Source organism: Arachis stenosperma, chromosome 3, assembly GCF_014773155.1.
Source record: "Arachis stenosperma cultivar V10309 chromosome 3, arast.V10309.gnm1.PFL2, whole genome shotgun sequence".
Taxonomy (NCBI): domain Eukaryota; kingdom Viridiplantae; phylum Streptophyta; class Magnoliopsida; order Fabales; family Fabaceae; genus Arachis; species Arachis stenosperma.
In genome coordinates this window covers 142,535,786-142,562,791 of record NC_080379.1, presented here as the reverse complement: position 1 = coordinate 142,562,791, position 27,006 = coordinate 142,535,786, and the positions used below count along the sequence as shown (strand labels likewise).

The 27,006-nt window shown below is 33.6% G+C and overlaps 3 protein-coding genes across 4 annotated transcripts; 2 read left to right on the top strand and 1 right to left on the bottom strand.

Moving 5' to 3' along the window:
• Nucleotides 1-1,815: 1,815 nt before the first annotated feature.
• On the bottom strand, nucleotides 1,816-7,272 carry LOC130967512 (uncharacterized). 2 transcript variants are annotated; one of them, XM_057892401.1, is made up of 11 exons: nucleotides 6,985-7,271; nucleotides 5,426-5,952; nucleotides 5,218-5,304; nucleotides 4,872-4,971; nucleotides 4,593-4,700; nucleotides 4,254-4,354; nucleotides 2,792-2,857; nucleotides 2,609-2,696; nucleotides 2,369-2,429; nucleotides 2,176-2,239; nucleotides 1,816-2,044 (listed from the first exon to the last, which is right to left on the bottom strand). In XM_057892401.1, exons 1-11 carry the CDS (start codon nucleotides 7,043-7,045, stop codon nucleotides 1,913-1,915), a joined length of 1,395 nt encoding a protein of 464 aa, XP_057748384.1. In that variant the 5' UTR covers nucleotides 7,046-7,271; the 3' UTR covers nucleotides 1,816-1,912. The 2 variants fall into 2 exon arrangements, with proteins under 2 accessions (XP_057748384.1, XP_057748386.1); XM_057892403.1 differs by lacking the exon at nucleotides 2,369-2,429 and having other exon boundaries at nucleotides 6,985-7,272.
• Nucleotides 7,273-9,319: 2,047 nt separating this feature from the next.
• Nucleotides 9,320-12,481, top strand: LOC130966795 (uncharacterized). Its single transcript, XM_057891617.1, has 10 exons — nucleotides 9,320-9,469; nucleotides 9,580-9,847; nucleotides 10,369-10,453; nucleotides 10,562-10,697; nucleotides 10,764-10,793; nucleotides 11,347-11,510; nucleotides 11,613-11,727; nucleotides 11,820-12,014; nucleotides 12,120-12,200; nucleotides 12,296-12,481. The coding sequence occupies exons 1-10, from the start codon at nucleotides 9,320-9,322 to the stop codon at nucleotides 12,479-12,481; spliced, it is 1,410 nt and encodes a 469-aa protein (XP_057747600.1).
• Nucleotides 12,482-25,529: 13,048 nt separating this feature from the next.
• Nucleotides 25,530-26,939, top strand: LOC130966793 (ATP-dependent DNA helicase PIF1-like). Its single transcript, XM_057891616.1, has one exon. It carries the CDS (start codon nucleotides 25,530-25,532, stop codon nucleotides 26,937-26,939), a length of 1,410 nt encoding a protein of 469 aa, XP_057747599.1.
• Nucleotides 26,940-27,006: the final 67 nt, after the last annotated feature.

The following is a 27,006-nucleotide window of genomic DNA, read 5'->3' as shown; positions in this document are numbered from 1 at the left end:
GACTATGAGAGAGAAAACATAACGGAACATATATGATAAATTGATAATTGCACCAAAGGAAAATTAAAATATGAAATTCAAATTAAGAGACATAGTAAAAACATCAAACATGCATATGAAAATGAATGAGACATCTACATTGAACACTGAGCAGGTTAGGTACGTGTGTAGATGGAGCTCACGTCACCAATTTCACCTACCCCTCTGTCTTTTCTCATAAATTCTCACTCCCTTCCACATTTTCCTCCAATCTTAATGTATAGCAAGTATATAAAAATTACTTTGTTTAATTAATATTGAAAGGTAGCTGTCACCTATATCATGCAGCTAACCATTATGATCCTAAAGTATGATACATTAATCTATAAGTTTATCTATGTGGACACTTCTGAATTACTATATTACCTTATACTAATCATAGGGACGTGTCAGAATTTGAGTTCCCAGATATATATTATTATATTGCGAGGACTAATATAAAGAGGCAATTAGGCAAATACATAATAATATAATATATGTAGGTGTTCTAGAAGGTTTAGGAGCTAAGTCGCATGTTACTCGCATCACCCACCTAATTCTTTCGTTTTCGTATCCACGTGAGCCTTCCACGATTGGAAGGAACTCTCTCTCTCCACGATTATTGTGGTTTGGTCTAAATCTCAATTCTCAACCCTCTTATGGTTTGTCATCTTCAGAAGAGGTAGGGCTCAGCACCGCACCATACGTCGTTGTTGTTGTTAGTTAATGTTCAAATGCAATAATAACTGTATGGATAGATTATGCAAATTAAAGGAGTCAATTAAGCTCAAATCCTACGCGGTTGAGCTTCGTTCAATGTTCCGTAACACTAATGGCGAAAATATTCGAGCTAAGTTAACAAATTATGGTTGGAAAGTAGTTGATTTATAGATTAATAATTTTGGGGGAAGGGGGAATAAAACGTAGATCTTTCAAAAGCTAACGTCTTGTTTTCAGTCGCTCTCATGTTATATTAATGCATGGTTTATTTTTAAGACTGCAAATTTGACCAAGTTTTGTTCAAACATCTTCGATTGCTTTCCACCATATCCTATTCCGTTTGTAAGGGACTCTTTTCCTTACTTTAAATGCATATACAATAATAATACGACAACGCAAGACGATTTTATGAAAGTTGGTAGGCAGAACCAGTAGCCTACTGCTAATCCACGTAAATCCTTCATCAATGTTTCGGATGAAGTTCAACAACGTTCTTTTACCACACTACCTATTTATTAAGTACAGTAAAAACCCATTTTTATGTGAAGTTAATGTGGAAAAATAAAGGCATGCTCGGTAGACAAGGTCATAAAAGATATCTAGGATTAAGGTAGTAGCTACATCGCACATATTTAAATCAATTTAAACGGAGAGTATAATTCAAACCTCACTCACTATCGCCTTTATAAAAAATCTTGCAATCATCTGATCATCACCCAACAAAAAAAAGGAAGAGTAGGTAGTGTTTGCCGCCACGAATTTTGCGGGTCACTATTAAAAGATTATTATAAAGCAATCCACATGCTAGTATGCTACACACACAGTCTTATTCCATTTTGTGACGAGAGAGAAACGCATTCGTTTTAAAGAATGTCAAATGATTGATGATATTATCTTATTTTAATGTCGTTAACTCACAACTATTTTCATCATGTCACTCTTTCTTTTAACAGTTTCTTAAAACACACAACACCTCACCATTAGAAATCATTTCTTTTTTCTTTCAAGAAATGGGCGTTTTTTTTTCGTTTTGTATTTATTCTGAACTAATTGAACCCAACAAGTCATGTCAGTCAATACTCAACAAAGTTATTTTCTAAAATATTACCAAAAAAAAAAGTTATTTTCTAAAAGATTAAAACTAAAAATGAATGTACATGAGAGAAATGGAGAATTAGGAGGCATTGCCTCTAGTTGGACGGCACACATGGTTCCTTTTACGAGCATGGTCTTCACTGTGGTGTTGTGTCCTACACGCATATCCATACCAACAATCTTGCCTTGCTAACGCTGCTTCCGAATAATACTTTTTGCAATAATACATTAAAGAAAAAAAAAGGGTCAACTTAGTAAGTAGACTGTAAGTTCAAAATGAGTTTTTTTTTTTTTCCACCTGACAAACGAATGAGCAGAAATGCTGTTCTTGAAGGGACTTACATTTCTGGGACAGGATATTCGAAACCAGTACAAGAGAAAAGACACCAACTTCTCATAACAATCACTGCATCAATGAATATAAAAGAATGCATTACGGAGATGCCAAGATTGTTTTAAGTGACACCGTCAACATAAGAAAGTATCATGATTCAGAATCCAATCTACCCCCTGAACAATTGAGGACCAAGCTTACCGACATACGATAGTCCTAGCAGTAATCATCTCGGCATTATTTAGCGTTAATCTAGTTCTATCTGACAAAGATAAAAGTAGAAGAGGTTGAGATAATGCTATATGATCTGTATAGCAATCGTATGATCTCATGATGAACGAGTATGTAGACTGAAATTTTGAAATCTATGTAAGTCAAGATTGTTAACATAATTGGTGTGCATCAGATCAACGGTTAGAACAGGGAAGACAAGTTTATTACCAATAAGTCTGTTGTCCAGATTCACTATCCATTCTGATATAACATCCTGCAATGTCCTCCCCATTTGTCGAATGCAATTTTCAGTGATCTAGAACACCAAACACAATTATCAAAGTTAATAAAAAAAGAATAGAAAATAGCTACGACTGGACAAAATAAAATACAGGGATAAAAAACCAGTACAATATGCTCATGCAGATTCTTTTCATGTGCTATCAAAGGGATTCTAGAGATGGTGTGTTCTGAGATCTGCAAAAGCAAAGCACAAGTAGAGCATCATGACTAAGTGAGAATTATATCATATCTATGACCTTTAACAGTGTAATAACCAATATATTCACCCATTAATGGCATGAATATTACAAAGTTCACACTTTTCAGGATAACTTCCACTATAGCTAGCAATTGTTTTAAAAGAAGGGTAAAGTATACACTTTTTGTCTTTGGTGTTTTCGAAAAATTTCAAAAATGCACTTAAATGTTTAATTTGTTTCAATTTTGTCTATAATGTTTTTGATAAGCCTGAACTCTACCTTTACTGTTAATTTTTTGATAGTTAGTCAACATTTTCTCCCCAATTTTACCCTTTTCCCTGTACCTATATCATCATTGTCACCATCATCACACTCTTCTCTCTCGCCCCTTCTAACTCTATACCCCCAACTCCAACTTATTCCCATCTCCCATCCAATAGCATCACCCTTAACCTCCACCCTTACTGTGCCACAGCCCCCAACCCTAACTGCCACCATTACGATTCATGCATATAGATACAAATGGTTCAATGGGAGCAAAAATTTCCAGGAACCTTTAGAACTTCTCAGTTCTGAAAAGAATAGCCTTATCCCTCATTCTATTAGTGAACTGTCTCTCTAGAGATTGTGAAAGATGTCCCACTAGAAATACTCTTGTTAAGTTGTTATTGCTTCTACTCATATTCCCCCAAAATGTGGATCCCACTCTAATAGCTCCGAATAAATTAGGTACATGCATTAAGATACGAAGGCTTCTTATTCTACACAAAAGCACTTTTTCACTCTTTCATATGCTATGGGATTTCACTTGGAAAAGAGAATGTTCCACACTAATGGACTTGGGCCATGACCTTCTCCCTCCTCACCCCAACCCCTGGCCCTACAACCCCAACTTCCACTGTCACCAACACTTTCTCCCTCAACATCCTAACCCCAGCCCCACAATCCCAACCTCCACCATCACCAACACCTCCCTCAACAACAACATTCAGGTTGAGAGAGAGAGAGAGAGAGGCGGGGGAGGAGAAGGTTAAATCACTGTGAGAAGGATTGCATAGCGAGGGGTGGTGGAGAGGAGGCACATGGCATGCAAGTGCAGTGCCGGCGATGGAGGTGTGGCATAGGCGGTTTGAAGGTGATGACAGTGATGGTGTCGATGTCCCGGCAGAGGAGGAGGAAGGCATGGCGCAAAGCGCAGAGAGAGAGAAGAAAAGGGGGTTTGGATATGAAGATGGCGATGAATGTTTTTTTGAAGGGTAAAGTTGGAAAAAATGTTAACTACATGTTGACTGCCAAATTTAACAGTATGGATGGAATTTGAACTTATCGAAAACTTTAGGTACAAAAAGTATAAGTTTACCCTTAAAAGAAAGAAAACACGTGTTCCATACAGGTTTCAAAGTATCCTGGGAGCAAATGGGATAAGAACCACTCCTGGCTACCCCTAAAGTATGCCAGTAAGCTCCACAAAATGGTCTATCACATCCTGAACCTACAAGAAAAATATTCATTGACAGACATTATAAATGAACTATTAAAAGTTAAAACTAACCATAAAGAAAATGGAGAATATATAAAATAGTTTGATTTATCATATAACTTTGAATGACCTTTATCATGCTACAAGATAGCGTGAAAGCATCTTGACCCTTGAGTGATGCACATTTCAAAGGAAAACAAAATTCTAGATGGAGTTGTGCAGTAAGCAAAATCACAGGTGATGAACTTACAATGTTGAGGAATGCCTAAATCAGTACGGGAGGGCATCATTCCTCCACATGCTTGACATTGGAGATGATCAGTGCTGTGATTGCAACGAAACCCAGCAACTTCGGTAACTGAAAATTACAAGTAGCAAACTCAGTGAGTATGAAACATGGAAATCAAGATAGAAATCTGAATTAGATTTTCATTTCCTATATTAGTTTCAGCCAAGTCTTGCAAATTGCAAGAAGCAAAATTGCATAGGACCATATTCCATATCCGATATTTAATCGCAATGATATTACCACACTGTGGGCATCGAAGGTCTGAGCCATCATCACTATGATCATTCGGTGGTGTGGATGTCAAAGCCCTTTTTCGGCGATTGTTTCCAGACCTAAGGACCTTATAGTAAACAAAGAAGTTAGTAAAAGGTTCATCTCATAGAAAATGTCAGACAATAAAAGCGTGATACAAAATCATAAATCCAACCAACATGGTGTCAATCACTGTTCTTAGGTTGAATTAAAGGACATGATATTTTACGCTACCTAGGCACTGAAGAAACTTATAAATAGTTTGAAGATTGGACAAAAAAAACACAATTTTACAGTGATAAATTAGCTCTGGTTGAAGAATCATATTACTCACAAGGTTTGATCGTATTGATGAATACGAATCTAATAGTGCAATATCTTCATCCGCACGTCTTAGAGAAGAATCAGCTTTTACCATATCCTGATTTTGAAAAGTAAGATTAAACAAAATGTAGAAGATGAGAAGTAAATCAAACATGCTTATCTATTTCTGATATAAAATTCAACTCAATGTCAACAGAATGCTTCAGCACAAAACTTACATCTGCAATGGCACGTAGGAAGTGATTTTTTCCAACAAATTGAACAACTGCTCTGCATTGAGGACAAAGTACTGCAGAACGTCTTTGCTCTGACCTCCTTAACCACTCTGATAAACAACCGTTGCAAAAGTTATGAAGGCATGGGGCAACAGTAACAACATCATGCCATAAGTTCAAGCAAATGCTACACTTTGCATGCTCAACATCTATGCATATCTTTAGCTGCCTCTGGCATGTTTCTGGGCTTGACATTATATTAAATCTGTAGTTAACAAACCCTTCTCCATCAGGACCTGGAACAATTTCACTTCCATCCTTGATAACTATGGTATCTTCATTACATAACTTGGCCCCATCAACAAGAATTGTATTTGATCTCTTGTTTTCTATTGTGGCAGAACATAGATCAGAATTCCTTACTATCTTGCACCAGTTATGTTTGTCACTAGAAGTAGATGATATCTCCGAACATATAACTATTTCATCTGACCTTATTTCTACATCTGAATATCTTGAGTCTGATGAAACTGCAAGAAAGAAGGAATTTGACCAAATAAGAAATTAAGAACCTTAAAAGAGATACAAATTCTACACTAAATGTATGCCTTGGCAAGCTCATAAAAAAAGAGTCCATTTAGAATCCTCTACAAACTGAATACAAAAAAATTGGAATAAGAAGCACCGAGGCCCGTCACCATCCTTTTTACCATTGGATTGGAAGCCTTCATACTTCATAGCCATGACCTGTTTTATCTTTTGGTATGATGGTTAAAATGAGAGTGAATAACCATCGCTGGATCATTCATACAAGGTCGAGCATGAACAGACCCTATGGAACGCCCGCTGAGGCACTGATCTTAACTGTTAACAGCATTGAAATTCCAACCATTACACTTACTCAAGAAACACCATAGACCATCACTTGTATAAGACCACTTAAAGAAAAATTGAGCGATGTAACTGCTCTAATTTCCAGAACTGCCACTACTCACCGGTATCTGCATTCTACCAGATCACATACCCAGCCCGGAACATAAAGGCACTCTTCCTAGTACTTTTCTACCCATTGCCCTTCTGCCAAATACACTGCAGAGCTACATAGATATTGTGTCTGTTAAAATACTCTCATTTTTTTTTTTTCAAATTAATCAGACACCAGAAGATGGCATCCACAACAGCCCATTATTCTAGGTAGTTACTAACCACTGGAACACAGAGGGAACAGAGAACGAAGCATGAATTTCTGGGTGCAGCATATAATGCAACAATATAATGACTATACAACCAAACAGTAAAAATGGAGGCTTTAATAACTGTGCCGTTATTGGGTTCTAAAACAAGAAAGATCGAGTCTTTTCACACACCCAATGTTCTAATTTCATTCAATATTAGAATAACTACAGCGAAATCCAGTGAAAGGGGAGTGGTAAAAGAAAAAGGGAAAAAAAAGGAAGAATGACCCAGGTTTAAAACCTTGAATTGGTATAATACAGTAGTATGCCAGATTGTTGCTGCGCACAAAAAGAAAAAAGAAAAGAAAAAGAGAATGTAATCCTCACCAAGCTTAGCCCATATTTCATCACGGGGTTTGGCTCCGGAGCTTTCTGCCATTTCTTCCATTGTTGATCAGAAAAGAAATGCCTTTTCTTTCTTGGAAAATGAAAGAGGGTTTTATACAAAGATTTAGTCTTTTTGTGAATGTAAGAGGGTTTATACTAAGATTGAAAAGGAAGGAAAAGCGTGCAAGGGAAGAATTACATTTTGAGAATCAAAGAAGGACGTTTGTTTGAACAAAGAAAACTAGAAAAGTGTTAACTATTGTGTCGCTGTCAGAACTCGGAACGTTGTTGAAGTTGCCGGTTTTTTGATTTTTCAGAATAGATAAACACCCATGTCTCTTTTTTTTTATATCTTCTCAGAAGACTCTGTTGGGGACTTTGGTTTTTTTTGGGCGGGGGGGGGGGGGGGGGGGGGGGAGAGGGTAATATCGCATCTTAATATTGGGCTTATATCTTTTGAATCCATAACTTCATAGGTCTTCTTATTTATGGGAAAAAAACAAAAGTCCAACCCACCAAAAATGCAGAGGTAAACTAGCGTGATGACCCGGGCAACTGCACCGGATGTCCGGATCAATGTATTTTCAAAACTTTTAAATAAAAAATATTAAAATATAACTAATATATGTTGAACAAAAATATATATGTTGTATTAATATTTTAATAACAAAAAATATCTCTATGTTAAAATAGAATAATAGAATATAACAATCATTCAGTATGTTAATTAATATTGTAACATAGAATTTAAGACATTCAATAAATTTATTATCAACAATAATTTTTAAATATTCTTATTTAATGAATAGAGAAAAATATATGTTTTTTTTATATTTATACTTAAATTTATTGCAATTTGTAAACACAATATAGTGTCGAAAAAACATATTAACTAAACTCATTTCTTAATTATTTTTAGATAATGCTTAATACAATTAAACAAAAATGAAAGACTTAACTTTAATAATTATATTATACTATTGTTGTTGAATTAATTACAAAAAAAATCACATTAGTTAAAAGCCAAATAGATCCTGGAAGCCAATAAGAACAATAGATGATGATATCATGATCTATCTAAAAGCCAAATAAATCCTCGAAATCCTTAATAAAATAAATAAAAATTGAAAATATGATTGGTTTAAAGAAGAAAGGTAAAAACTTTTACATAGGGATATGCATGGGACGGATGAAATCGGGTTTGATGTGACCCAAACCCGACTCGAAATATATATCGGGCCTATTTATTAGACCCGAACTCGGTCCTAGACCCAATGAAACCTATACACTTTCGGACCACGATTATACCGGATAAAAACCGGGTGAAAACCGGGTCATTAACATTACATTATCTTAATACCTTCTTATAAGCTAGCATGTAAAAATATACAAATTTTCAAGGTTCCAACTATTATTTGACATGGTAAAATTCACTTAGAAAAATATAACAAGAACCAACTCTTCTCTAAAATTAAAGCATAATCATAATCAATACTAATATTGTATAATAACACCAAATATTTAAATCAATACAAATAACACAACATTATACATTAGTCTAAAATCTTATGCATTTTAAATATAAAACATTAACTTATAGTCTTATAATAACTAATAACACAAAATATTAAGGTTTACAATACTTAAATTCTACATAAGAATAGCCATCATCCATCACTAATAACACAAAATATTAATTGTGTATGATGACTGGGCCACCGGGCCAACTTCGGGTGACTCGAGCCATGACCCGAACCCGACCCGAATTAATGACCGGATCTATTTTTGAGACCCTTACCCGGCCTTAGACCCGATGAAATCACACCAAATTATCCCTAAAGTGCTCGAATCCGGGCCGAATTTTCGGAGCGAGTCGGGTCATGCACACCCCTACTTTTACAAATGCACTAATCCTCCACCTTGGCAAGAAAAAGAATATCAACTATAAATGATTCTCATGTTTCTTCTTTCATTGTCTGCAATGGGATAAACATATATCTTCTTATATATAATACGTAACTAGTGGATGTCTAAGCTCTCGACAAGTGGAACAGCTATTTACTCGACACCTGTCCACTAAAATCAGTCTCAAAACAAGATCAATTTATCTATTTTTATAATATTTAAAGATAAGTAGCCAAACAGTAACTCCCATCCAGATATCTCACCTGTCCCCTTTTCTACTATTTTTTATTTTTCTCCAATCAACACGTATTCTTATTGCTGTCTCTTTATATATAAACTCTATATAAAAGACTTCACATCCGGTCATATTTTCTCACTAAAAGTTAGTATGCTTCCCTTTCAAAGTTTCTCCAGCAAAATCTTAGACCCAATGGAAGAAATATATGATTTCTTTGCTAATGTGAAGGCGAAAAAGCAAGCATGGAACTTTAAGGCATATATCGTTAGAAAATGGAAAGTTCCTAGCAAGTTTAACCAGAAGGAGATTTTCTCCATTGAAATGGTACTTCAAGATAGCAAGGTATGTTAACTAACTGAAATGGGTTTTCTATTATTAGTTATTCTTTAACACTATATCTGGAACATTGGTAACAAATACTGTATTTAACATGTTATTTGGGAAAATTGCAGGGGTCAAGGATGCATGCCTCAGTTCCTACGGCTATTGTTAAGAAATGGAGTCATGTCATAACTGAGTTTCAAATGTACACCATGAGCAACTTTGTTGTTCTGCACAGCAAAAATAAGAAGACGAGCCACTTTAAGTGGATCTTGATTTTTACCTATAGGACGGTTGTGAATCATGTCCAAAACCCAAGTTTTCCTCTGGTCGCATGGCACCTTAAGTCCATTGCAGAGCTGTTGACAGCTGAGAAGGTCGACGACTCTGAACTATTCGGTGAGAAGTTTCTTTTCTTTTAAATCAAATTTATACTTGCTCATTCATTGTAAAAGAACTAACATGTGGTATGTCCATGTTGAAATGAAACACAGATTTAATAGCTGAAGTTGTTGGAAAGGAAGACCCAAGGAATTTGATTACTACCAAAAGGATGGAGACTAAGCGTTTGGTGGTAATCCTTCAAGACTTAGAGTATGTTGTGAAAAAAATTTAATATATTTTTACATTTTAACTATTTAGATCCTATGGAGAGTAATATACCATGTGTTGGTGTTCATCAAAATGTCCGGAACAACCGTATCAACTGTATTTTGTTTGGTGACCTGGTGGACCACATTCTCCCTCATATTGAAGATGGGAGAGTAGAGCCATTGATTGTGGTGTTTCAATACTTTAAAGCACATAGGTGAAATGGTAAGAGTTAATAAATTTAAAAAGCTGACAACTTATCCTAACATAATATGTACTTTACAAGTTATAATATACAAATAATAACTAACCTCGATGTTGTGAAATAGGTACCACGTCGATGCAGAGCCATTTTTATGTATCAAAGCTACATTTTGACCCTGAAATTAAAGAAGTTGCTGTGTTTAGAAGCAGGTACCCTTATACATAACATGTGTTTTTTATTATTTGTAATCATGCATGTTAAAGTAACACGGCATGGTTTAATAATTTTGCCTAAATCGATATCATGGATTTTTGTAGGATGTTATGTGGTGCACCATTCAGTTCTCCTAGGATCAGTCAAGTATCTTCGCAAGGCCGGTGGTCAGGTGTTGAGGATCTAAACCAGGGATCTGTAGTTGCAAAGACCATCGAGGAAGTTTTGAACTCTTCTGAGGTGACCCTCTCCATGTCTCATTAAATTTAGCTGTTCATTAACACGGTGCATTATCTATTGATATAGACATATACTAATGTTAATAAATTGCCCATGGTATAATAAGATGTGTTAATTAAGAAAACAAGATATATACAGTGTACTATGACTTTTAAAGTGCATAGACAAATTGTGTTGATAAAAAAATACACAGGTAGTCAATTGTTGTTTTAATTAAATAGTAAGAAACTATAAAAGCAACCACTCGAAAGAAAACCATTACAAGGGATAAGTTCAAAGACTATTGTAATATTTTTAGTAGAACTAATTTCTACTTTACGTAAGTGTTGCTCATGCTATTATTAGCCATGACTAAGTTCAAATACTGCTAAAAAACTATAAAGGCAACCATTCGGAAGAGCACCATTACAAGAGATAAGTTCAAATCACCATTACAAGGGATAAGTTCAAATACTGTTGTAATATTACCAGGTATAGCTTTTAGTAGAACTAATATCTGCTTTACGTAAGTGTTGCTCATGCTATTATTAACCATGACTAAGTTCAAATACTGCTGTAATATTACCAGATATAGTTTTATTAGTAAATATTACGGTTATGTGAATGAATTGTATCAAGGTTCATTTTTCAAATGGGTGCCAATTTTCAGGAAGGTCCCGTCTGGATTATTGCAACTGTAGTCTCTATAAATGCAAGCAAGAGCGATTGGTACTACAAGTCATGTAGGAGGTGCCCAAAGAAAATTGACATTCCTATTGGGGAAAGATATGAATGCACTAAGTGTGGACGCACACATGGATGTGCCGCTATTAAGTATGTGAAATAATAAACTATGAAGTTTGATAACTGTCGACAAATTTTTCAATGCTTCCTGTTATCACTAATGCAACCAATTTATTTTTCACCTAATAATAGATACAAACTTGAGGTAATGGTATGTGATGGAACAGGGAGCATGACTTTGTTATTGTGGGACAGGGAAACAACACAATTGGCTGGAAAGATTGCTGAAAAAATTGTGGATGAGGAGGTAACTTTACAAATTATTAAATTATGTATAATCACCTTTAATTTTTTATGTATGTAAGGCAAAACTCATCATAAATTATACTTTACGTAAAGGTTGGTAATGAAGAATACCCTCCCACCCTCGATAATATCATGGATAAGAAGGCACTATTTAAGATAAATGTTAAAATGGCAAACATCAAGCAATACGATCAAGTTTACACGGTTAGCAAGGTATGCGATGATGAGGAGCTTGTGGAGAAGAACATGCCCAAAAAAATGCAGACCAATCCATCCACAAACATCACAGTATGGTCTCTTTGTACACATTAAATATTGTTTTAGAATTTGACATTTACATTATGAATTGGTAAGCATAGTATGTAAACAAATATGTGTATGTTACTCGGGCAGAAAAATGGCTACAGCAACTCAGTGGATATGTCAGGCCATGTTGTCAACCTTGAAACTGATACTGATCCTCATTTTAGCATGGTAAAAATATATGTTAAACTTTTTCGTTTCATTGGTCGTCCATAAATCACTTTTGTACTGTGAATAATTGACTAATGAGGGTTAATTATGTATAGGATGGCCTTGAAGATAGCGTGTCAAGTGGCAAGTGTAAAACTCCAGCTAAAAGTGCTTCCAGTGGGATAAACGATGCTGTGAAAAGCTTGCCTCAACATGAAGAAGAAGGTCAATTTTTCACTAATCGTTTCAGTAGGAGAGTTGGAAAAAAACAGAAGATTCAGTTAATTGATGAGGAAAGCTAACTAGCGAGTATAATAGTGTGCAAGATTTATCCAAGACTATGTTGTTAACTTCTTTGACGATAATTAATTGAACTATGTAGTAGTAGTATGTGGATTATTTTGTGAAAATTTCCTTGAACTATATCGTAGTACTATGTGGCATATGCTAGCCATGTTCTAATTTGAATTTATCAACATTACGTTGTCTCTCTATCTATAATTAAAAGACTTATTACACTTTATATGCATATGCTAGCCATGTTATAATTTGAATTTATCAACATTACGTTGTCTCTCTATCTATAATTGAAAGACTTGTTTAACTTTCTAGGTTAATATGCAGCGATAAAGAATTCTACTACACCATATAGTAAGAGATAGGTCTTTACAATTCCGTGGGCATCAAACTAGAAAAACTCCCTGGTAAACCTGTATATGACTAATTTAAAGTTAAATAAATAAAAAGGATTGACAACACCAATTGCAGTAATAGTAACACAAAATATAGCTTAGGTTTTTGAATGTCAAAAGCAAATGTGAAGGAAAGAAAGTTATACAAAATCTTGATAAAAGTAGGGTCTTTATCTTAAATGGACAGATGTCACTATAATTAGTTTTACTAGGAGTGACAAATCTATGTGGATGATATCCCAAAAAATCTTAAAGAAAAAATCACGAATCATTACATAAAAGATGAAGAAAAATCAAATTAAAAAAAAATATTTTGGACAAGATATTTTATTAAGACAAAAAGAAATATTCATAATATCACAAATAAATAGTGACATTATTAATATTCAAATCCGTCTATGATAAAGTAGTACATTACAATGTCAAGGCTATAATATAAATATAGTCAAAATTAGTACACATAACTAGTATCCGTGAATAGTGTGTATTAAATTACAGAATGCATGAATATCTTTTTTGCTTTTCTAAATATTGAGAAATGCATGGTCTTGAAATAATATTCATTAATATAGATTGGTGAAAAGAATACATGAACATATTAAATTGCAATGAGAAATTAGAAAGTTTTGTACTTTTTAATCAGCGTGTTTCATTATGCAGAGGTCTAGGAGTAGCATGTGAATAAGTCCACATATAAGTGACTTATGACAATGAAAATATTTTTTAAAAGAACAAATAAAGAATATAATCCTCATTGAGAATAGCAATCTTGATAGTTATGAGGCAGATATACATATGATGAAACAACTATCATACTAAATCTCAAGCTTTTGGGTTGGTGTCCCAATATCGAAAAATGCTATCATGGAGAAGGTTAGGTGAGTATTTCAAAAACTTTCATCAACTCAAAAGCCATCGATCATGAAAATAAACTAAATGTAAGTAAATTGCATTCAGACTGCTAATGCTAAGGTATGTAGTAATAGGCTAGGAAATATATTTAAATAAATATAGGATGTTATAGAATTTCGGAATACACAACTGTCTTAAATCAATGAAATTTATTAACATGGTAAGTGAGATGATATCCCGTGTTGTTCACGCACACATAATTTGTTTGGATGGTCAAACATTTTGACTTAGAGAGGAATAAATCCAAATGATAACACTATTGATCTACTAGGTAAAAAGGTATATTCATAAAATCATAATGAACAATGAAAGAACCATGTATAAAAATGGTCAAAGTTTATTTATAAGTCCCGTCACAAATATAAGGGGTAAGACAGTTCCGTGTGATGTTTAAAATAGGGTTACTAATATAATACAAAAGAAAAAGCTGAAAAGAAAACAAAATATATCAGATCATATTATTTTTAAATTTTTTAAAAAGAGAGAGTAAATCATGATGTAAATATATCACTCAATAAAAATAGTATTTCATGAATAAATAAATAATATAAGCTTAATTGAGAATAGTAATGAGGGATAATGCAGATCCATGGGAGGTTTAGAATAGGGTTACTTATATTATTTAAAAGTTAGATATGAAAAGAAAATGAGATACATCAGACGGGTTATTTTAGTATATTAAAAAAAAGACAATACAATTGAATAAAAATGTCACAGTTATATTTTTTATAATTTGCAAGTAAATAATTTTACTATATCAGATTGTATGAGAGAGGTATTTACAATTAGGTGGGCATCAATAAGTAAGAAAATTCCATGGTAAACCTTCCAGTTGAAGTTTAATAAATCAAAGGTATTGACAAGACCAATTGTAATAATAGTAAGACAAAACATGACTTAGTTTTTTGAGTGTTAAAAGAAAATGTGAAGGAAAAAAAAGTTATACAAAATCTTGATAGAAGTAGGGTCTTCTTTTTAGATAAACAGATGTCAGTATAATTATGTTTACTAGGTATGACAGATCTATATGGATGATATCCCAAAAAATCTTGAAGAAAAACTCACGAATCATTTCGTTAAAAATGAAGAAAAAATCAAATTAAAGAAAGAAGTATTTGGAAAAAGGTTTTTATTAGGACCAAAATAAAGACTCATAATATCATGAATAAACAGTGAGATTATTAATATTCAAGCACGTCTATGATAAAGTAGTACATTGCAAGGTCAAAGCTACAATATATGTGTAGTCAAAATTGGTTTGAATGACCAGTATCCGTGAATGGTATGTAGTAAATTACGGGATGTATGAAAGCCTTTTTTGCTTTTTCTAAATATTGACAAATGCATGGTCGAATGATATTAATATATTTTTGTGAAAATAATATATGGACATATCAAGTTGTAATGAGAAATTAGAAAGTTTGGAATGAAAAATTAGGAAGTTTACAATGCAGTCAACGTGTTTCATTATGCAGAGGTCCGAGAGTAGCATGTTTTTAAGCCCACATATAAGTAGCTTATGGCAATGAAAATAATTTTTTAAAGAATGAATATAGAAGATAATCCTCATTCAGAATAGTAATCTTGATAGCTATGAGGTTGAGATACATACGATGAAACACCTATGACACTGGTCCGGGAGAAGCAATTTTTTAGACCCACATATAAGTAACTTATGGCAACGAAGATATTTTTTAAAAAGAGTAAATATAGAAGATAATCCTCATTGAGAATAGCAATGCTGCTAGCTATGAGGTTGATATACATAGGATGAAATGTCTATGATACTAAAGATATTTTTGTGTGATTAAATATGATACTTTTTGGTTGGTGTTCCAATGCCAAAAAATGCTATTATGGAGAAGATTAGGTCAATATTTCAAAAAATTTCATCAACCCAAAAGTCATTGATTATGTAAACAGACTAAAAGCAGGTAAATTGCATTCAGAATGCTAATGTATATAGTAATAGGCCAAGAAATGTATTTAACTAAATATGAAATGTTATAGAAATTAAAAATGTACAACTGTCTTGAATAAATAAATTTCATTAACATGGTAAGTGAAATAATATTCCGTATTGTTCACACAAACGATATGTTGTTTGGATGGTCAAACAGCTTGACTTAGGGAATAATAAATCCAAAGGATAACACATTAATCTACTAGGTAAAAAGGTCTATTCATAATAAATAACGAAAAATTCGTGTATGAAAAAAGTCAAAATTTATGTGTAAATTTCAATGTGTTACAAATATATGGGATTATGGGGTACATCAGTTGTGTTTGATGTTTAGAATAGGATTACTAATATAATGCAAAAGAAAAAGCTGAAAAGAAAATAAGATATATCAGACAATATGAATCAAAAGTTTTTTAAAAAATAAAATATAGAATGGTGAAAAGAATACATGGCCATTTTAAGTTGCAATGAGAAATTAGAAAATTTATAATGCAGTCAGCGTGTTTCATTATGTACAGGTCTGGGAGTAGCATGTGAATAAGCCCACATATAAGTGATTTATGGCAATAAAAATATTTTTTTAAAGAACAAATAAAGAATATAATCCTCATTGAGAATAGCAATCTTGATAGCTATGAGGCAGATATATATATGATGAAACAACTATCATACTAAAGATATTTTTGTGTGGTTAAATCTCAAGCTTTTGGGTTAGTGTCCCAATTCCAAAAAATGCTATCATGAAGAAGGTTAGGTCGGTGAATAATGATGTAAAAATATCACAAATAAAAATAGTATTTCATGAATAAATAAATCATCTAAGCCTCATTGAGAATAGCAATGAGGGGTAATGCAGATATGTGTGATGTGGTTATTTATATAATATAAAAGATAGATCTGAAAAAAAAACAAGACACGTCAGTTGATTTTTTTAAATATATTAAGAAAAGAGAGGAAATAACAAGAATAAAAATAAAATATGGAAAAAATAAGCTTCAATTACCGGATCATGTTCATGGCCTATCAGGAACCACTCAGGTGGCAACTATCATTGAAAAAAGCTTAACATTTCTAAGCCAGTGCTTGGCCAAATTTACTAGAAAATTTTTCAGTAAATATATTACAATTACACCTGGATAAAAAATAAAAAATTAAAAAAAGTATTTCATAATTTCTCGATAAGCTAAACATGTATACCGTAACACACCAAAAGATATGTACACGTTTGTGAAAGCAAAAAAGACAAATTATTTAAGTCTAAAATAATGATCATGAGATAATAAGACATTTAGATATCCATATTGCTGTTGAAACTAAACACAAAATGAAGTTGGAGTCTATATTAGCAAAGAGGCACAAATAGCCAGCTTTATAAATACATGTTGATATGAAATGGAAAAAGGCATGGACAAACACATCAAATGTTCACCAAACACCATATCTCAAACACTTCTCCATTTAGTTTCAAAGATGAGTGGTATATTGCCTAGAAGGGCAGAGTTACCACACATTGTGGATGATCTTCTATAGAAGATCTTTGTTAAAATTGACCCAAAGACTGTTGGTAAATGCAAGACACTGAGTAAGGCATGGAACTTCCACTTATTAACCCCAATGTTTATTAAGCAGAATTGGAAGGAGAACAAGGCTAGAAAACGGGATCTGATTGTTGGGATTGGATATCCACCTTCCGACCAAAACTCTCAATGGTTTGTTAGGGCACATGTTGAATCTGGAGCAGAGCACCAACTTTCCATACCAGTAGCCATTAATAACTTTGGCTTTTACTCATTGGTTGGGTTAGATCATGGTGTTATTTGTTTGAGGTTCTCTCTGGATGGACTTAATTACCGTCTTCTAATATGGAATCCGCTCACCCGAAGGATGAAGTTCGTTCTTGATGAGGCAAGAAAATATCGGGCCCATGCTATATCACTCTATGCTTTTGGTTACACGTACGATAGCATGGAGTATCGTATATTGCACGTAAACAAAAAGCAGTTACAAGGGAAGAGTATGTCATGGATGCTATATAATTCATGGGACACTGACTGGAAAGATTCAGGTAGCTTTGAGAGTAATGTGAAAAAGATGGGTCCTAAGTCTGTTGTGAATAATGGTGTCGTTTACTGGATTGGATGGGATGGACTTAGCCTGACAGATCCATCGTCAATCATAACATTTGATCTGCGACAGAAGTTGGCTTACGAGGCGGAAGTTCCGGATGGAGCAAAGTCCACTTATCACTTATTAACAAACTTCAACGACAACGTTGCTTTCATTTCCTACAAGAATCTGGGTTACACAAGAACTGTTGTCGTTTGGCGCATTCAAAGCAATGGGCAAGGCAAGATGGAATGGGAGAAAATGATCAAACTTTTTGGCCTTGAGATTCCATACAATCCAACAATGTTTGTTGGAATGGACATTGTATCCATACTAGAGTCTCGGAGCGGATTGGAGGGAGATGCGGAGAGAACTGACATTGTTATATCTAAGATCAAATGGAAGTTAGCTATAAGAGCACACATTCTGCATCGTGTTTGGCAAGAGATTGTCTATGTTAAAACTTCCACTTTGCACTCGGATGGGCTTTATATTGTCTAAGTTTTAAATATTATGAAAGTGTAGCTAACTGTTATTTTCAGTGATCTATGATTAGTCACTTAGGAACTATATCAGTATATTTTATGTCTAGAGTATGTTTTAGGATTGCAAATATTTTTTAATGTTTTATTATTGTGTGCTTAGAGTTTTGATCTCAAGGAGTTTGAAATTAGGCTATTTTGCTACTGTGTTTTGACAACATGTTTAGAGTGGAGAATCTTTGTCTTTATCCAGAATAAAATGAGATAATGCAATGTATTTCTTATTAATGTCAATGTTATGTGCTTTAATCTTTATTTACTAAACAAATACACAGTTAACAATGAATGTAGTATACTAAACCAAATCATGCATATGTGTATAAAATATTCAAAAATTAGCTGTAGGATTAACTAATAATAAGTCCTAAACAATCACAAAGCCTGAGTAGTCTCGAGCATTCACTAAAAACACATAGTATACATGCATTATGCATGTTCATAATTAGTAGTTAAGTTAATTGGATGGTTATCAAGTATTAAGTGTATATACGGTGATAATATATACATTTTATAGGTGTACTAAAACAAACTGATTATGAAAAAACAAATAAATTATGAAAAATAAAATAAAATTAAGGTGCGCAACTTAATACATTTTGGGAGACGGAAAGATAGACACCATGCATCCAAAGATAATACATTTTCAAAAAGAAATAATAAAAACGTGTAATATATATATATATATATATAATGACAAGGATTGTAACAAACCAAATGAGTGGACAAATTTGATTATATTATGCATTATAACATATCTAAGATTCTCCAACCAAGTATGCACAAAATCTACATCAACCCATTATTTTTTGGAGCCTTTATCGCTGGCTAATTTTTGTAGTTAGGAGATAAAAATGTGGCTAATTTTTGTACTTAGAAGATAAAAGGAGGACGCTGATACATATTTTAGATATCACAGCATTTGTATAACTAATTGCACTATTAAAGGCAAAAAAAATTTGTGTTATATATAAGTAAGGGAATAACACCATTTAGATAGTGTAGTCATGTGTTACAAGGTCTACTCAATTAAAGAAAACATAAAAGAAATATGACAAAGATGAGGCATATAGAAATATGACACAAGAGATTCTAAAAGATAACCTAGATATGTAGAAGTTCATGAAAACTACAATAAAGAAACCGCTAATCAGACACACTGAAGATGGAACAATCATCCACTGCGAATGCAAGATGCAAGAGAAAAAGTATTCTGAATGACAAAAGGAAAAGGAAGTGCATATTGAAACCACAGACATCGAATCAGCAATTCAAAAGACAAGCATTACAAGGAATAACTACTGCTGTAATATCGCCAGGTATGATTTTCAGTAGAACTAATTTCTATATATTTAATTGTTGCTCATGCTATTATCACCCATGATTACCATTGTCGAACTATGTATAAGGTTATTGTAAATAGTTTTACCAAGTAAAGTTTAAAAACTTTAGCTATTATTGACTCAGAAAAAAAAAAGACATTATGTTTAATTTTTTGCATAACCTAAATTAACTAACTAGAGAATGTTGCCATTTGTAGATAAACATGACCAAGCAAGCAGGTCGTCACCTTTAACTAACAACGGGAAGGCTGATGGAAGAGCGACAAGTTTTAAGTCAAGAATGGGAGCAAGACAAGATTTCATTAGTTCTGCATTACCGTTTAACAAAGGTACCTTCAATAGTAGTGATCAACAAGGCTTTTGAATTATGCCATGATTACCAATATTTTTTGCAAATATACAGAGCAATGTATTGTTGATCTACAAGAACAACATACCAACATGACTAATTTCAATGCAAATAGAAACCGAATGATAAAGAAGCACAATGATAGCATTCAAAGTTACACCATCAATAGAAGTGCAATCTCATCATCAATTCAAACATTCAAAAGACAACCGTTACAAGAAATAAGTCTAAATACTATTGTAATGTCGTCAGGTATAGTTTCCACTAGATCTAACTCTTTTTGCTTTAAGTGCTGCACATCTTATTATTAGCAAAACAACTTTTAGTGGTAAAAGGAGTGGATTATTTATAATAGTTTTTTCAAATTAAGTTTCAAAATATTAGGTATAATCTACTCACAAATACAAAAGACCTTATATTCAGGAATGGAATATATTTGTGGTAAAAAAAATTAACATAAAATTCTTACTTATTTGTAACCAAGAATATATATTTTGGGAACGCAGTTTTTATGTCCTTAATATGAAGAGGGATAGCATTTATTGTACATTTTTTGGATTATACAGGTAGAGAACATATCCAGGGAACTCAACTAACTATGACAGAATCTCAAATGCAACAAATGATGGTATTACAGAAGTTAGCTCACATGCCCATAGTAGGATGACACCAGGTACAATTTTTTATTCAATGTAAAATACACCTATTTAGGAAAAAAGAATTTTAAGATACACGAAGAATTTTGTATTACTTCTTTTCTGATCTCTAGCATAAGATTATAGAATGTGATTAAGGACGATGCACTGATGATTTTTTTGTAATCAGCTACACTTACGAGTGGCATAGTGAGAAGAAAACAACCAAGTAAAGTACAAAGTGAAAATAACGAATGTATGGTGATGATAACATTATTAATAATACTAGACATACAATGATATAAACTGAAATTGTCAATGATGATTACAAGATTTTCAAAATATTGGCACATGGGAGATGCATCATATGCGTGTGAATACTGTCATGCTTTATTCTGGTATGATGAAAGAACTCAGAAACATTACAACACTGATGATCCAAAATACACTAATTGTTGTCGTGGAGGACAAGTGGAAATATCACCATTACAAAATGCTCCTAATGTGTTGTATGATTTGTTATACGAAAATGATGCGAAAAGCAAACACTTCCGTGAGAATATTAGATGTTACAATAGTATGTTTCAATTCACATCAATTGGTGCAAAAATTGATCGAAGTATAAACACGACAAGAGGGCCACCAACCTTTATATTATGTGGAGAAAATTAGTATTTGATGGGCAGTCTCATTCCATCAGAGGGGAGTATTGCGAAACTTGTACAGTTGTACATTTTTGACACTAATAATGAGATACAAAATCGTATGTCTGTCATAAGGTACAGTATTAAATTAACCTTTTTTGTAAATTAGCATGATACTTTTAACAAAATATTGTAGAAAATAATTGGACAATATAATAAATCACATATTTGACCCCTTTGTGTCTATTTCCATGTTACAGTTGTGAAGAAAAGAGAATAGTACATGAAGAGATTGTTAGAGCGTTGAAAAGTATGCTAGATGAGCATAATGTTTTGGTTAAGGTATTCCGAATGGTTAGGCAATCCATAGCAGATGAGCCTAGATCAAAACTGAAGTTGAGATTAATGGACAAAAGAGGTAAGGATGGTAGAAGGTACAATCTACCCTCTGTGAATGAAGTTACTGCATTAATTGTTGGGGACTTTGATCTAGATAAAAATGATAGAGACATTGTGGTTGAGACTCAGAGTGATAGATTACAACGTGTAAACCAGCTTAATCCAACATATTTGGGTTTGCAATATCCTCTATTGTTCCCATATAGAGAAGACGTATACAAGGAAGATATACAACTTAACAAGAATTGCAGTGAGTCTGTCAAAGGAAGACATGATGTATCAATGAAAGATTTTTTTGTATATAAGATACAAGAAAGATATGCAGATGGGTGCCCATTACTCTATTCAAGGTGATTATTCCAATAATTTGTGGTCGATGCTTACTCGATGATTGAGTCTTCTAGACTTAACTTTATTCGCCTTAAACAAGACAAGTTTCGGTGCGAGATGTACAAAGGTATAACAGAAGTAGTTTTGAATGGAAAGACAACGACATCATCACGTGGGAAGTGTATTATCTTGCCGTCATCATTTATAGGAGGTCTAAGGTATATGATACAAAACTATCAGGATGCAATGACAATATGTAGAATTATGGGGTATCCAGACCTCTTCTTAACATTTACATGTAATCCTAAGTGGCTAGAGCTAGATGACTTTCTCAAGACTAGGGAGTTAAATGCAGAAGACCGATCCGACATGGTTTGTAGAGCTTTCAAAGTTAAGTTGGACCGATTCATAAAAGACATAAGAACTAACAAGATGTTTGGAAGTGTCATCGTAGGTAATTGATTAGTTTTATTAATTGTGTTCAAATATACCCAATCAGTTTTATTTTAGCCCGAAACAAATTGTCAAACTAATAGTAATTTTTTTCTTTACTTTTACAGTGGTTTATACTATTAAATTTTAAAAACGAGGATTGTCGCATGCCCACATTTTGTTATTCCTTCACCGAGATGATAGATATCCAACAGGCGAAGACATAGACCGAATTATCAGTGCTGAAATACCAGACAAAGAAAAAGATCCAGTGTACTATGAAGCTGTTGGAAAGCACAAGATGCATGGACCATGTGGTAGTGTTCGAAAATATTCAATGTGCATGGATAACGGCAAATGCATATGCCATTTTTCAAAGAAATTTGTTGAAAGTACAACTGTTGATGAGAATAGCTATCCAATTTATAAACGAAGGGAAGATGGCAGAATAATCAATAAATTAGGTGTCGATCTTGACAATCGATATGTTGTCCCACATAATAGGGAGTTGTTATTGAGATATGGAGCACACATCAATATTGAGTGGTGCAACCAATCAAGATCTATAAAATATTTGTTCAAATATGTGAACAAAGGACATGATCGAGTGACAGCTTCATTTTATAAGAGTGCTGCAGGAGATGCAGAAGATGATGAATGCGATGAAGTGAGCATGTACTACGATTGTAGGTACATCTCATCATGTTAGGCAGCTTGGAGGATTTTTGGCTACAACATCCACTATAGAGACCCTTCGGTGGTTAGGCTAGGTTTTCATTTACCTGATGAGCAACATGTGGTCTTTGAAGATCATGAAATCCTAGATGATGTTGCTAGAAAAGATTCAGTGAAAGAGTCTATGTTCATAGGATAGTTTGAGGCAAATAAAAAATATCCAGAAGCGCGCAACCTAACATATGTCAAGTTTCCAACCAAGTTTGTGTGAAAGCCTCAACCATGGAAGTGGTTCCCACGCAAGTCACACTCCATCATTGGGAGAATTTTCTTCGTTCCTCCAGGATTGGGTGAAATTTATTACTTGAGGTTGCTACTTAACTTTGTTAGGGGACCTACGTCCTACGAAGAGATTAGAACAGTTGATGCGGTTGTATATCCGTCATTTAGAGACGCATGTTTTGCACAAGGTCTATTGGATGACGACAAAGAATATATTGAAGCAATTAATGAAGCTAGCCATTGGGGATCAGGAGAATACTTAAGAAAACTGTATGCGGTGTTACTGTCATCTAATTCAATGGCAAGGCTTGAGCATGTGTGAGAAAATACATGAAAGTTATTGTCCGATGATATTGTGCACAGGCAAAGAAGAATTCTCGATAATCAAGATAACCTTAAATTGCTAACAGGACTTTGACCGGTAATCTTTTTGCATAAATCAAGTACATCTAAATTCCCATGATTTGTTAAAAGAAAACACGGTGTTTTAGAAACTACAACTTCACCCCACCATCATAATTATAGCATTCACACTATAAGCACTACTTAGTCTTAATCAATACAAGAACTACAACTTCACCACACCATTATAACTATAGCATTCACACCATAAGCACTGCTCAGTCTTAATCAATACAAGAACGGAGATCTACTTAATTGAGTTAACATTCTTATATTTTTTGAATATCCTAAACATTTTTTTGAATATCCTAAACATGTAAGAAATTTTTTCACTCCTTTAGGAAACCAAAAATTAGATCTATACACAATTTAATTTTAAGCATTTTAACATTAATGACTTTTGAAGTCTTACTGACCAGTTATGTTCAAGTTATATGCACAATATATATGCAATTATTTTGTGCAATTAAATGACTATAAATCCATGTTGGTTTGTTTGAATGAAAATACAATACAATGTTTAGTAGTTATAGTTATGGAAAGATGTATTACCTCTGAAATTCTTTGTTGTGGAATTTGGATGATCCTTCTAATGAAATATAGTCTAAAATGGACAGACGTGGTTGTATCAATGAAAAGCCTTACACAATTGTCCCTATTATGGATACAATATTCCAGCTTTACCCAAATTCATCCCATTAGATGTACCTGTCAACATGTGTAGAAAATTGGGTATTTTACAGAGTCCAATAGCATGCACAATAATAGTAGTGATAATTAGTTACAAGAAAAATACACTAGAGCACATGATAGATAGGAGCTTGAAGAAATATATCATGTTATAAAAACTACAGCATTTACTCCATTGTATAGTAGCTATGGAGGGACTAACTAATCAAAACAAATCGAAAAATATATATACAAAATAATTTGCAGAATATCTTCATCAAAAACCTTATGTTGTAACAAATTGATTTGTATGAGCATATGATTCAAGTATATTTATTATAAATTAACACCTAATCCTCATACCTAATAACAATTTATAACTATTAAAAATGTTGTTCAACCATATTCATGATGTCAACGTACTAAAATACAAAACTTTTAAAATAAATTAACACGTGTTTCGAAGAACAAAGATTATTAATTCTTTTTCGAGAAATTCTATTTGGAAAATTACATCAACAAACAAAAACAGTTATATATCATTACCATAACCGCACAACAACACACACATTTTATGTATAAATAGTAATTTGATGTATATGAAAAATCTAATATAGTAATAGATATCCATGCTGTTTCTGAAACAGTGGCATGCACGTAAGTTGATAGTGTTATCATAGTTTCAGCTGATCACAACCTTTTAATTCCAATGCAGGTTTACAAGTAACAGATGAAGAGCTACAGGACTTGATTCTAATTGAAATTGAGGACTTATATAAAGCTTACAACAAAAGCTTAAGAGATTACCATTCTATGCCATACCTAAACATGGAAATATCTAATCTGCTTTTAAGGCACACTGGGATTAATAGACTGATACACGATGAACTTCGATATGATTGACGCAATCTAGCGGTGGAATACCCAACATATTTGCAACAACTAACAGAAGAACAATGATCAGTATATGAACAAATTATGGAAGCTGTGAACAATGGGAAAGGGAAGGTCTTCTTCTTATATGGATACGGTGGGACTGGAAAGACATTTGTCTGGAAGACACTAGCCGCTGCAATTAGATCAAAAGGAAAGATTGTTATCACGGTTGCATCAAGCGGGATAACATCCTTATTGTTACCAGGTGGTAGAACGGCACACTCACGTTTTGCAATCCCACCAAACCTTGATGAATTTTCAACATGCAACATAAAGCAAGGCAGTGCATTGGCTGAGTTGATAATAAAGACTCGGTTAATAATATGGGATGAAGCTCCTATGGTTAATAAACATTGCATTGAGGCGCTTGATAGGACAATGAGGAATATCTTGAGGTTTAGTAATCTAAATAGTCAAAATCAGCCATTCGGAGGAAAGACAATTGTATTCGGTGGGAATTTTTGGCAGATACTTCCTGTTATTCCCAAAGGTAGTAGGCAAGATATTGTACATGCAACGATAAATTCATCTTACATTTGGAAGAGCTACAAGTTACTTACTTTGTCAAAGAACATGCGTCTGAAAGCTACACATGATGATGAAAAAATAGAAGACTTAAGGGAATTTGCAGAATGGATTCGAAAGATCGGTGTTGGGAACTATGACACTCAGAAGGATGGTGTTAACAAAGTCAAAATCCCAGATGATATCATGATAAAGGATTGGGATGACCCCATTGTAGCTATTTGCAAAGCAATATATCCAGATTTGTTTGATGGGACAAACTATCTATCTAACATTCAAGATCGGGCCATACTTGCACCCACACTGCATATTGTTGATGAAATCAATAATTATATGATGAGTTTGAACCAAACCGAGGCGCAAACCTTTTATAGCTCAGACAAAGCATGCGAAACAGAACCTGCTAATGATATCTCTGCATCAATTCACACACCTGAGTTCCTAAACACGATTAAATGCTCTTTGGTGCCAAACCATGAATTGACACTCAAGGTTGGGACACCTATAATGTTACTTCGTAACATTGACCACTCGGTTGGGTTATGTAATGGCACTCGCTTAGTCATAACCAAACTTGGTAAACACGTATTAGAAGCAAGGAGCCTATCAGGAGCAAACAGTGGCCAAAAGGTTTTCATCCCAAGAATGACTTTAACCCCATCTGATCACATGATACCTTTCAAGTTTCAACGTAGACAAATTCCTATAATGGTATCATATGCGATGACCATTAATAAAAGTAAAAAATCATTGTCTAAAGTTGGGTTGATCCTAAAAAAACCCGTCTTTATACATGGTCAGTTATATGTTGCAGTATCTAGAGTTACAAATAGAGCTGGGTTGAAAATATTGATATGCCACGCGGAGAATAACTGCACAGAAATGGACAACGTGGTATATAAAGAAGTGTTTAGGAATGTTGGTTAGAAAACTAAACGGAGACTAGGCCAAAAAATTTTGTATAGCAACCTGTTCTAGCATGCATAATTTTACG

What these genes read in the sequence shown, in the direction of transcription:
- LOC130966793 (XM_057891616.1), top strand. Translation starts at nt 25,530, where the DNA reads ATGGAAGCTGTGAACAATGGGAAAGGGAAGGTCTTCTTCTTATATGGA.
- LOC130966795 (XM_057891617.1), top strand. Translation starts at nt 9,320, where the DNA reads ATGGAAGAAATATATGATTTCTTTGCTAATGTGAAGGCGAAAAAGCAA. An exon ending in TGGTACTTCAAGATAGCAAG is followed by an intron (nt 9,470 to 9,579) that starts GTATGTTAACTA and finishes GGAAAATTGCAG; the next exon opens with GGGTCAAGGATGCATGCCTC. An exon ending in GTTGCTGTGTTTAGAAGCAG is followed by an intron (nt 10,454 to 10,561) that starts GTACCCTTATAC and finishes GGATTTTTGTAG; the next exon opens with GATGTTATGTGGTGCACCAT.
- LOC130967512 (XM_057892401.1), bottom strand. Translation starts at nt 7,045, where the DNA reads ATGGAAGAAATGGCAGAAAGCTCCGGAGCCAAACCCCGTGATGAAATA. An exon ending in CCTTCGATGCCCACAGTGTG is followed by an intron (nt 4,701 to 4,871) that starts GTAATATCATTG and finishes TGTAATTTTCAG; the next exon opens with TTACCGAAGTTGCTGGGTTT. An exon ending in GCTAGGACTATCGTATGTCG is followed by an intron (nt 2,240 to 2,368) that starts GTAAGCTTGGTC and finishes TCATTGATGCAG; the next exon opens with TGATTGTTATGAGAAGTTGG.